The sequence below is a fragment of the Hemiscyllium ocellatum genome, chromosome 1, assembly GCF_020745735.1.
Source record: "Hemiscyllium ocellatum isolate sHemOce1 chromosome 1, sHemOce1.pat.X.cur, whole genome shotgun sequence".
Taxonomy (NCBI): Eukaryota; Metazoa; Chordata; class Chondrichthyes; order Orectolobiformes; family Hemiscylliidae; genus Hemiscyllium; species Hemiscyllium ocellatum.
In genome coordinates this window covers 164,319,852-164,332,466 of record NC_083401.1, presented here as the reverse complement: position 1 = coordinate 164,332,466, position 12,615 = coordinate 164,319,852, and the positions used below count along the sequence as shown (strand labels likewise).

The 12,615-nt window shown below is 43.3% G+C and overlaps 1 protein-coding gene across 4 annotated transcripts in view; it reads right to left on the bottom strand.

The window, feature by feature from the left end:
* Positions 1-12,615, bottom strand: part of fhip1aa (FHF complex subunit HOOK interacting protein 1Aa) — a 194,431-nt gene that overhangs the window by 90,349 nt on the left and 91,467 nt on the right. For all 4 annotated transcript variants that reach the window (XM_060827424.1, XM_060827443.1, XM_060827452.1 and 1 more), the window contains exons 3-4: positions 10,675-10,906; positions 2,585-3,208 (exon numbers count right to left, since the gene is read on the bottom strand). In XM_060827424.1, the coding sequence (XP_060683407.1) occupies positions 2,585-3,208; positions 10,675-10,785 (735 nt within the window). In that variant the 5' untranslated portion in view covers positions 10,786-10,906. The remainder of the gene's footprint in view (positions 1-2,584; positions 3,209-10,674; positions 10,907-12,615) is intronic.

Genomic DNA, 12,615 nt, shown 5'->3' with positions numbered 1-12,615 from the left:
CTTTCCTACCTGTTTCTCATAACCTTGGACTTCCTTTTGGGGTAAGATAGCCTTGAACTGACCTGTTGACCCAATGATCCAGCATTCACTGCTCTAGGGAGTACTGAATTTCAGAGATAAACCACAATCTGGGGAGAAATTTGTGCTTTCAGTCCAGAACTTCACCCACACAAAGTGAATTCATAAATGTGCTCTCAGGTATATTGCTAATTAAATAGGATTATGGGTCCAATATAACTAATGGTTGTATAGACTGCTCATTCTATCTATTCATGAATAATGTGAATACAGTGACATTTGGTTGTGAGCATAATATAAGATTTACTGAAGATGTGCTTTGACAATCTTCTTCAGATATTGTGTGTCACTCTATTTGCAACTAGAATCCCTCAGCACTGAGAGCAATATGGTTAATTATAAGTCTGCGGTCTTTTATATAAACCATTGCCTTGCACTGCTGAACATAGCAGAGGTACTGTGTACACCAGGATATGTTTACTCTCATGGAAAAAAGCCAGTTCATGGATGGAATTCACCTCAAATACAATAAAGCTGTGTAACTGATTAGATGGCACATCCAAGCAGTGACAGATCCCATAATTGCATAACAATTCCTTCTGTTTGTATAGTGATCGTAACGTAACAAAATATTGCAGGCTTCTTCACAGGGGCTGAGCTAAAGGAGAATACATTAGCACAGATTGCCAAAAAGTGCCAGTGTAGAAGTGGAGGCAACTTGTGCTCAATCAGGCAAAAGCAACTGAACCATTCAAGAGGCAATCGAGGGGGTCAAGAGAGCTGGTCCTCATAAAGCACAACAAACAGCTGAAGTGGAAGCTTGCTGAATTACAGAACGGGAATTACTAACCACACAGTTTCTTCAGATCTTATTATTCTTACGCAATTTGCATCTCACTGAAAAGATACAGTTTGAAGCTTGAATTTATTAGGAAAATTTGCAAGAAATACCAGAGTAAGAGGAGAGCAAGCATCCATGCTAGATAAGACAACAATTATCCTGGTCCAATGTTTTCCACTGCATAACACACAAGCTCATAAATGGGCTTAGTGCCATTCAAAGGCCAGGACCTCTCGTCCTGCACAATCGACCTCAGATTACCCCAAAAGTGGAAAGTATCTCAAATATTTAAGCAACAGGTGAGGCTGGATTAGATGAGATTAGAGTAGATTCTCTACAGTGTGGAAACAGGCCACACCGCCTCGCTGAAGAGAAACCCACCCAAACCCATTCCCCTATCCTATATTTACCCCTGACTAATGCACCTAACACTATGGGCAATTTAGCATGGCCAAATCAAACAACCTGCACATCTTTGGATTGTGGGAGGAAACCTGAGCACCCGGAGGAAACCCGCGCAGACACTGGGAGGATGTGCAAACTCCACACAGACAGGCGGGAATTAAACCCAGGAGCCTGTAGCTGAGGCAGTAGTGCTAACCACTGAGCCACTGTTTCACAATACTAAGCAGTAGCAACACAAGTGGCATTCGTCCCTAACTGGATACTGCCATCCAAGCAACAGATATCCATCTATCACACAAGTGATTAATATGGGATATGAATTTCAGGGCCAGTAATGTGGGGTGGCACGGTGGCTCAGTGGTTAGCACTGCTGCCTCACAGCACCAGGGACCCGGGTTCGATTCCAGCTTTGAGTGATTGACCGTGTGGAGTTTGTACATTCTCCCCGTGTCTGCGTGGGTTTCCTCCAGGTGCTCCGGTATCCTCCCACAGTCCAAAGATGTGCAGGTCAGGTGAACTGACCAAGCTAAATTGCCCGTAGTGTTCAGGGATATGTAGGTTAGATGCATGAGTCAGGGGTAAATATTGGGGAATGAGTTTGGGTGGGATATTCTTCAGAGGGTTGGTGTGGACCTGTTGGGCTGAAGGGCCTGTTTCCACACTGTAGGGAATCTAATTCTAATTCTGACTGCACGTCCCAAAGACTGGTGGATCATATCAAACAGCATCTTCTTTTAGTTCTTTACAACAAAGTACTTCCCATTACCCATGGTTGCAAAATTCACAACAGACTGTTGAAGATTCGATGTGATTACATGATTGGACAACACTCGCTGCATAATCTTGATTGTGCTAAGAATTATGCTGACAATTGATTGATCATTATCAATCAGGCTTGCAGTTCAGCCTACACTAGAAGTTACATACATTAATATATAATACCCTGTCCTTTACTGCAACAACCATTGTCTGGTTTATTCTTAGGACAAAGCCTTGACCAGAGTCAGCTTGTCTGGTTTAAACTTTGAGCAAAACTTGGTACTTAACTATCAATCATTATTTAACAGGCACACTGGCTATGGCAACACATTAACCAATCAGCTCTCTTCTTATACACAATAAATGCTGCTTTCCCTTTTTATTGGTAGTCTTGAAAATTGTCCTAACAAATACAAGATGAAAAACTTCAACAAAATATACCATTTTCAGCAATATTCATGTTCGGTACCGCCACAACAACTCCGCACACAATAACGGTGATCGGTTTCCTCCGATTATAAAGGAGCCACAAATACTAGCATTAAATGCTGAAAGTCTTACCGGACAGAAGTAGGTATTTTCCACAATGTGTTTTGCCACGTCATGTTCACCCGACATGGACATGATAAACAGCAAAGCATCTCGAGCCTGCTGTCCCACTCCCCCCTCTCGGTGAATGAAGGGAATCAGTAAGGAGAAAATGAGAAAGTTTGTTGCTCCCTGGTCTTCACTCGTGTGGAAAAAGAGCTCCAAGGTAGAAGGGTCCTTAGCTAGGATGGAACAGAGCTGATTGAGGAGTAAGACCAGTTCAGTTTCCACCTTGGGAGCAGTAGTCCCAGAGCACACACTTAACATCATCATTAAAGGCCGCAAGATTGGCTTGTGGTGCAGCAACGGTTGATGGCATTGTGTGACCAACATTTCATAGATTTTTATCTGCTCAATTTTCATTTCGTCTGTGAACTCCCTTCGAAGACTCCACAGGAAGAGTTTCTCCATGACATTTTCTGTCACCACAAACTCCAGGATGGGACCCATAGAAGCATCTTCAACTCGCTCCTCAATCAGCAGAAAGATCATGTGCTCAACATAATTCTGAACGGCGCTGGCTTCATCAGGAGGGATACTCCCGTGTCTGGCACTGGAGTTTTTCAGTGGGTCATACCTCTCTAAGATTTTCACCACCTGTGCACGAATAAATAACATTTGTTGACATTATTCACATCACCAAAGAGTAATCTGCAGCTATACAAGTTAAGGCCTCCCCTCAGAACTAAAATGGGCATCAGCATCTCGGAGTAAAAAGTGAGGTCTGCAGATGCTGGAGATCAGAGCTGAAAATGTGTTGCTGGTTAAAGCACAGCAGGTCAGGCAGCATCCAAGGAACAGGAAATTCGACGTTTCGGGCCAGAGCCTGATGAATATTCCTTTAACCAGCAACACATTTTCAGATCAGCATCTCTGGGATCGTGAAGGCTGCAGGCAATGTTGCTGCCCATAATCTCTGTATTGGGAAGTGAATATAATATATCACGGGATGAGGGCAGATTGGGTTGAATTAATCATTGTGCATTTTTTTAAAAAATCATTCATGGGATGAGTGTGCTTAGAGGGCAGGTAAGGGTCAATCTATGGATCTAGAGTCATACGTAGGGCAGATTGGGAAGAATTGCTGTTATCTTTCCTAAAAGACATCAGTGAACCAAACGGATATTTTAAACAATTGATAACAGCTGTCATTAGACTCTTAATTCCAGATTTTTATTGAATTCAAATTCCACCATCTGCCATGGCAAGATTCGAACTCAGGTGCCCACAACATTACTGGGGTCTCTAGATTAATAGCCTAGTGATAATAGCCTCAGCCCGACACCTCCCAGAGTGATAATAATCAGACTCCTGGCTGGATTTTCTCCTCTATTCTCAGTGGCACTTACATTATCTGTAGTACGTGAAAGTAAGCCAGATGTGATCAACAAACTAGGCCCAGTAAAGGGAGTCAAACCCAGCACCACCCTGACCACATACCTCAATGATGATTTGGAGATGTCGTTGTTGGACTGGGGTGTACATAGCTATAAATCACACAACACCAGGTTATAGTCCGACAGGTTTAATTGGAAGCAACTAGCTTTCGGAGCGACGCTCCTTCATCAGGTGATTGTCTGAAAGCTAGTGTGCTTCCAATTAAACCTGTCGGACTATAACCTGGTGTTGTGTGATTTTTACCTCAATGATGTACTGGATAAATGTGACAAAGCACCTGGAAAACCATCCTGTCTAACACGTCTGTTTTGAAATCTGATTGGGAAGTTGAGGTAAAGAAAACCAGATAACAAAACATTGATTACAGAGCAACTGGGAGGGAATTTCATTGGTGTTGGGAAATACAGCACCTTCTTCACACTGCCATCCCTCTTTAGAAAACAGCCTCAAAAAGCTGGTGAATTGAAATTGAAAAATAATGATATTTTCTAGAAAGTTAGCTTCTGTGGACAGGACATTAACAGTACTGTTTTCGAGTCACTAAATGCTGGTTTAGTCAGCAGTGCTCACACACTGAAAATAGAACTCAACTTTGTCAGGAAACACAAACTGGAGAATTCATTTCATCTAAACAGTGAATTAGCTTCCCAGCTCAGTAAAGTTCCTTCATTAAGGATAATTGAACACATACATATGATTGCAAGTGATAGCTACTGTATTACCAAATTAAAGCCCAAGTATGCATGGACCACCCTTCATCCAAAGAAACAATTAATTTGGTGGCACAGTGGCTCAGTGGTTAGCACTGCTGCCTCACAGCACCAGGGACCCGGGTTCAATTCCAGCCTCAGGCGACTGTCTGTGTAGAGTTTGCTCATTCTCCCCGTGTCTGCATAGGTTCCCTCTGGGTGTTCTGGTTTCCTTCCACAGTCCAAAGATGTGCAGTTTAGGTGGATTGGCCATGCTAAATTACTTTGTAGTGTCCAGGGATGTGTGGGTTAGCCATGGCAATATGAAGGGTTATGGAGATGGGGTAGGGGGAACTGGGTTTGGGGAGATGCTCTTTGGAGAATTGGTGCCAACTTGATGGGCTGAATGGCCTCTTTCCAGTATCTACAGGATTGATATATATTTCAGGTAATGGTTTTATGATTCATTTAGTACAGTAATCAAGGCTTTGTGCTGTTGAGTTAAATCCATCATAAAAACAAAAGGAACGTCAACAGTAGTTGACTATAAAAGTCTCACTCCTTCTCAATATTGTTACATCTGATCTTTCGCCTCAACTTTACTTCCTTGCCCACTCCCCTTGACTCCCTGACATACTAAAAAAAACATCTGTTCAAGTCTTGAAAATAACAAGTGTGAAGAATTCCAAAGATTCATAAGAAATGTCCTAACTGATGGATCCCTTATCCTGAAACTGTGTCCCCTTGTTCAGGATTCCCTGGGCAGGGCAAACAATCTCTTTGTGCCTACTCTGTCAAGCCTTCAGGAGCATGTGTACGTATTACAATAGGATCACTTCCTATACTTTGAAACTCCTGAGAGTGTAGATGCAATTTACTCAGCTGCTGACCATTGGTTAACACTCAGGAACCAACCTTGGGAATCTTCACTGTACGTTCTCCATAGCAAGAACAACTTTCTTCAATATGGATACCAGAATGGTGCACAATGCTCCAGCTGTGGTCTCACTAAATCCCTAGGAGGAAGTGAGGACTGCAGATGCTGGAGATCAGAGCTGAAATGTGTTGCTGGAAAAGCGCAGCAGGTCAGACAGCATCCAAGGAGCAGGAGAATCGATGTTTCAGGCATGAGAAACATTTTCAGCTCTCACTAAATCCCTACCTATGACAGTACTGTAAGACCTCTTTGTTCTGGTGCCCAGGTTCCTTGAAGAAAAAGCCAACATGCTATTTACCATATTCTAATTTCAGTATCCCTTGTAAAAATTGATGCACGCTTTGTTGAATATAAACATGTGAAAGCTTCATGTCTTTGAAAAATTTTTTTGCATTTTTATTTGCACAACCAAGGGAAGAACCTTCCATTTCCCTACATTCTACTCCTATCTTTCACCTTGTTCCCACTAACTTGTTTATATCTGCGTTGCAGCTGTGTCTCTCACAGCTCAAATTCCCTCCGAGCTTTGTACCAGCAGCAAAACCTGGATACATTGTGGTGTCTAAGTCATTAATCTCGACTGGAAGTAGCTGAGGGCCCAACACTGATCCTTGTGGTCATGGCCTATCAAAAATGTCACGCTCCTCCCTGCCAACTGTCTGTTAAGTCATTTTCCAACAGTGTGACTAGCTTACTCCCAGTCCCACGAACCCTAACCTCGCATATTCAATCTTCACATAGCATCTAATCCAATGTCTTTTGAAAATCCACGTCCACTGGCTCCCCTTTACCTACTAGTAATACTTGAAAAAAAATCTGTCAAACATAATGTATTTTGTAAAACTCTGTCTAATCATCTAGTGGCTTTCCAAATATATCAACAAAATTATCTGAATAAAAAAGATTACAATTATTTCCCAGACAACAATGCAAGTTCAATTGGCCTCAGGTTCCCTGCATTATCTGCCTTTCACTTTTCTTCAGTAGTTACATTTGCTCACTGAGTCAGTCAGTCTGCCCTGGAAGCTAGAGAATTTTGGAACATCATGACCAGCACCTTCATATGGACTAAACTTTAATCAATGCCACATGGATTAAAAATATATATCCACACAAATGAAACCCAGTTAATCTTACACCATCTAAAGTGAGCACATTTAAAAATCAAAACCAAAAATACTTGAAAGACTCAGCAGGTTAGGCAACATCTGCACGGAGAACAGACGAATCCTTAATTCCCATGTGGAATTTGGACCCTTCCTTGGCTCCAGTGTATATCACTAACTGTAATACTATTTGAACGAATAGCTGCTCTGTTCTTTCTGCAGGCTCAGTTAAACTTGCTGAGTGCTTGCAGGATTTCCTGTTATTTTTTCAGAGCCCCAACATCTGCATTTTGTTGAGTTGTTCCCCCCACCCCCTGACATATTTATGACTCAACCCAAGATTTAGGAAAACACAATCCACAGACATGTCGAACATATTTCTATTTGGAATTCTTATGGCAAGCAACTGGTTTAGCTCATACTACTGTTTCTTCACCAATGCTGGACTGCTAACAAATAATTATTATTATAGTAACAGTTAAAAAAATTACCCACAATGAGTAAAAGGATCATTTAAGCACAGGGTGAAATGTCATAGCTTTAAAGAGCACCTAAACACCAATCGAAAGGAGAACAGCAGAATCAGGCTTTACACAAAATGTCAGGGCCAAGGGAAAGGGATAAATTATCAACATCATCTGCTAGAGTCACATTAATTTTTAGTGAGCTTCTCTGCTCTTGGGTTATTTATAGAAAACACCCGAAAGACTTGTCAAAACTCCCTAGTTATTTGAATTTGTTTCGGAATGAGAACCTGCTGTTATCATGGTTTTTTTTACAAGCTTTACAATGTTGTTTAAAACTAACAGCAGTGCCACAACAGAAATAATTCAATAAAACAGCAACTTTGATAGCAAGCGCCTTGGCAATTCGGCAGAATAAGATAGGTAACATTAAAAATATTGTCCAAAGCAAAGCAAAACTACAATGCAAAGATTTCTGCAAAAGTATGCATTTAGAGAGCATCTTAAAGTACTAAAATATCCCACAGGAGCTTAACGAAACAAAACTTGACAGATAAGGGGATCTTAGACTATAAATGATCAAACACAGGAACATAGGAGGAGTTTTTGAAGGGCTTTTGCCTGAAACATCGATGTTCCTGGTCCTCAGATGCTCCCTGACCTGCTGTGCTTTTCCAGCACCACTCTGATCTCCAGCAGCTGCAGTCCTCACTTTTGCCTCATTCATCCTCTCAGGCCTGTTCAACTCAATGAGATCATGGCTGATCTGTCGCCTAGCTCCATGTCTTTGGCCCATACCTCTTAACAACTCTGCTTAACAAATATTTGTCTATCTCTCGAAAATTAACCAGTCATCCAGCATCCACTGCTGTTTGTGGATGAGACACTCTTTGCGTGGAGAGATAGGTTTTAACAAATTTAAGGAATTCCTTAAAAGGGCAGAGGCAGAAAAGCAGGGAAGAGAGAGAGAGAGACCTTCAGCGCATGAGGCCTTGATATTTAAAGGCACAGCCAGCAACAAAAGCCCAGGATGTGCAAAAGGGCCCAATTCGAGGAGTGTAAAGTCCTGACGTTTGAGAGAGTGGAGTAATTTAAAGAGATAGGGAGGGATGAGGCCTTGGAGAGAGTTAAAGCAAGGGTGAGAATTTTTAAAAAGCAACACCGTGCTTCTCCAGCAGCCGATGGGTGGCCAGAACGTGGTGCAAGTAAACACATAGGGTTTGGATAGTTTACAGAGAGTGGAATGTGGGATTCTAGCCAGGAATAAAATTAAATTGTTAGGTCCAGAGGTAACAAGGACATGAACAAGGGTTTCAGCAACAGCAAACGTTACATGGGTGGAAACAGGTGGTCTCAGTGAGGATATGAACATATTGTCAGAAATTCAATGCAGGTCAAATTGTTTGATGAACAGAATATTAGATTAGATTAGATTAGATTCCCTACACTGTGGAAACAGGCCCTTCGGTCCAACAAGTCCACACCAACCCTCCGAAGAGCAACCCACCCAGACCCATTCCCCTACATTTACTCCTTCACCTAACACTACGGGCAATTTAGCATGGCCAATTCACCTGACCTGCACATTTTTGGACTGAGAGAGGAAACCGGAGCACCCGGAGGAAACCCACGCAGACACGGGGAGAACGTACAAACTCCACAGTGTCAGTCGCCTGAGGTGGGAATTGAACCCAGGTATCTGGTGCTGTGAGGCGGCAGTGCTAACCACTGTGCCACCGTGCCGCCCACTAATATACCAAAACAGAGATGAGGAAAGGGATCCTAGAACTGGAACAAAGAATGTTCACCACTTCTCAGACAATGGCAGATGTAGGCAAGACCCAAATGGGCATCCAGAGGGAAACGATGTATCGGGATGAATCTCTACAGTGGGGAAACAGGCCCTAGGCCCAACAAGTCCACACCGACCCTCCGCACAGTAACGCATCCAGACTCATTCCCCTACCCTATATTTAGGGAAATTGTGGGCAATTTAGCATGGCCAATCCACCTGACCTGCACATCTTTGGACAGTGGGAGGAAATCGGAGCACCCGGAGGAAACCCACGCAGACACGGGGAGAACGTGCAAACTCCACACACACAGCCACCCGAGGTGGGAATCAAACCCAGGTCCCTAGCGCTGTGAGGTAGCAGTGCTAACCGCTGAGCCACCATGCCACCCCTAAATAGGTGTAAAGTTGCTCAACGTGAGAACATGTTCAAACTGGTGGATGGGGGAATCAGGAACCAAAATTAATTGAGGGGTAGAAGACAGAGGATGGTGGCAGAAGGCTGTTGTGTGACTGGAGGTCGGTGTACATTCGGGACCAGTACTGGGTCTCTTATTTGTATAGATGAAAATGTGGGCGGCATAATGAGTTTGCAGATGACACAATGATTGGCCGAGGGATTAACAGTGAGGAAAAAGGTCTTGGGTTACAGTAAGACATAGCCAGGTTGAAGAGATTAGCAGGTCAGTGGCAGATGGCATTTAACCCTGAAAGGTGCATGAGGAGATGCACCTGGAAGAAGTAACAAGACAAGGGAGTACTCAATGAATGGCAGGACATTAAGAAGCTTGAGGACCAAGGACCTTGGGAGGCTTGTCGACAGATCCCTGATGGTGGCAGGACAGGTTAATAGGGTAGTTAAGGTGGCATAAGGGACACATCCCCTCATCAGTCGTAGCATAGATCATAACAGCAGGGAGTTCATGCTGAGATGGCCAAAACTGGTTAGGCCCCAACTAGAGTACTGTGTGTAATTCTGGTCACCACCTCACAGGAAGGACAGGACTGTACCGGAGGGGAGTGCAGCGGAGTTTCACCAGGGATGCAGCATCTTCGCTATGAGGCTGGATAGGCTCAGGTTATTTTCTTCAGATTGATATGAATACAAAATTATGAGTGGCATAAACATGGTAGATAGGAAGCTGCTCTTCCCCTCAGTTGAAGGGTCAATAAGGAAGGGGCATAATCTTAGGGTGAAGAGCTGGGGATTAACAGAAAACATGAGGAAAAACTATTTCCCAAAAGATGGTGGGAATCTGGAATACAATTACTGAGAGGATAGGAGGGACAGGAAGGCTCAAACTTTAAGAAGTACATGGAAATGTTAAAATCTTCAAGGTGATGGGCAAGGTGTTAGAATGTATGATTAGTATGGATAGGGTAGTACAGACTCAAAGAGGTGAAGGGCCTCTTCTGTGCTGTATGATTCGATCACACAGGCCATCTGGTGTGCTCTCTGCCTTGACTGGAAGCGGACATCCAGAGCAGAACCTGCCAGGGTCAAATAGCAGAGTGAAAACACCACACGTGACATGGGGGAGCCTGTATTCCAGGTTTCCAGACAGAGCCCTGACATTGCAGCAAGTTCCCCTGGAACCTGAAACCTCACTGTCCAAAGGCACCTTTCCTTCCCATCTAGACATTATTCCGTTTGGTGGACTTACAAATCAGACTTACCTGGGCCCAGTGGTTTTTAAACACAATGGTACAGGTCTCGGAGTCCACACCCGAGAGACTTGGGAACTGCTGGCTCCCTTTGTTGGCGGCAGTTGAAGCCATGTTGCTCATTGAATCTCTTTTAGACCATATCAGAAATGTGTGAGCGGAAAATATCCCGTCCCTTTCTGCAATCCCACTGCTTCAGTCACCATACTGGACAAAGGCTGCCTAGTTATCGCTTTGTATTAACCTAAAAAAAAAGAGTTAAAATATGTAGATAAAATATACTGATAAGAACACTGTCCAATCCACTTACTGAACAGATATGCACCCCAGTAGTTTACATGGAGCCCTTAGTTATGGTTTTTATGCTTTCATTGTTTCTACCCCAAGCCATCAGGCTCCTTAACACGGTGTGACCACACTCTGTTCCACCTGAAATTCTTTGCACGACTTCGAATTGTTTCTGGAACGATGTCTATTAATTATCATTCTTTCGTCACACTGTAATTTGCGTGTTTTGCACTTCTTATGCACTTTATGCCACCCTTAGTATGATCGTGTAGTTTGTGCTGTCCACGTAGCATGTCAGTCCTGGAGGAACACGGTCTCGTTTTTTTTCACTGTATCAGTTTTGTATGGTAGAAATGACAAATAAAATCTACGCTACTTTACCCTCTATTATTTTTACACAACAGGGAGGAAAATACTTAATAAAAAAACAAGTAATTTAAGCTCTGTAGAGAGCTTTAATCACTATAAAAGTTTCCACAGGGTTAAATGTTACTTATCCTGTTGTCTCCAAACTAATGCTGAAGGGAATTTATGTAGCACCTTTTATAATACTGCCCCCGGCCACTCAAAGCATCACTGGCCTTGCTCCATGTCACAAATTCATTATTCAGTTTGGTCAGAGCTGATTGAAAATAAAGTTGAATGTAGAATCTCTCATCAATTAGTTCATCTGGAAATCAGGGCAAATCTCAACTTGGTCAGATGGGTGCAATTGGCACCAATTTCTACATTCACCCACTGAGATGGGGGCAGCCCAAGGTCACTTAACACACAGATGTACAAAAGAGATCCGAAGATAATCAGGTACAATGGAGTGGCACCATATGTAGTTCTTCTATAAGGTGGTGGTTGCGTCCTTGTGTAAACCCATGTTATAGAAAGATCCTGCTTCAGAAACAGTGCTTAAAGTGTTGGCACTGGAATCGCGTGACAGCCAACACACATTTTAGAAATCCGCACTTTAGAAACAGCGCCCCCAATTCACCAATCGCATTATAGCAAATTCTCTTTAACAAAAAGCACATTATTAGCAGAATGACCTGTATCTAAAACCCAGAACGATGGTAGAGGGGTGGGGGGAAAGATGGTGACCAGTGGGGAAGGCCAATAGCTCACCAACAGGAGGCAGGGGAAAAATGGCTGGGGTGGGGTAGGGACACTGGTGTGATAGAGGGTATGAGCACATGGGGACACATTGGGTGGGAGCGATTAAGGGGTAGAATGAGAGCATAGCAGGTGAGAAATAGCTTGTTGATGGTCAAGCCAAGCTCCCTTGCGCTGCAGGAAAGGGGGAAGGGTGGGATGGAAGAGCTGCAGGATTTAGTTGATGTGAGCCAGATAGTGTGTGGGTACCAGCTGGTCCTTTAACAGTGCAAGACAGTCAAAGCCAATGTTATCCCTCACCCAATGTCAACACACACTGACACATGCGTGCACACAACAGGGGACAGGTCAGCTAATCCGATCAGGAACCAAAGCTGCTGTCTCTACCATTTGCTGCATCTCAAATTCTGATATCGCAACATTTTACTGGGTACAATTTCTACAGCTGAACAACACATACTTTATCCCATCATTTTGCTTCACTGTAATGATTATTCATGCTCCCTACGTCTGTCCTTCAGGGATGGAAGTGCTAAACCTGTGCTATGCCTAATTAACTCA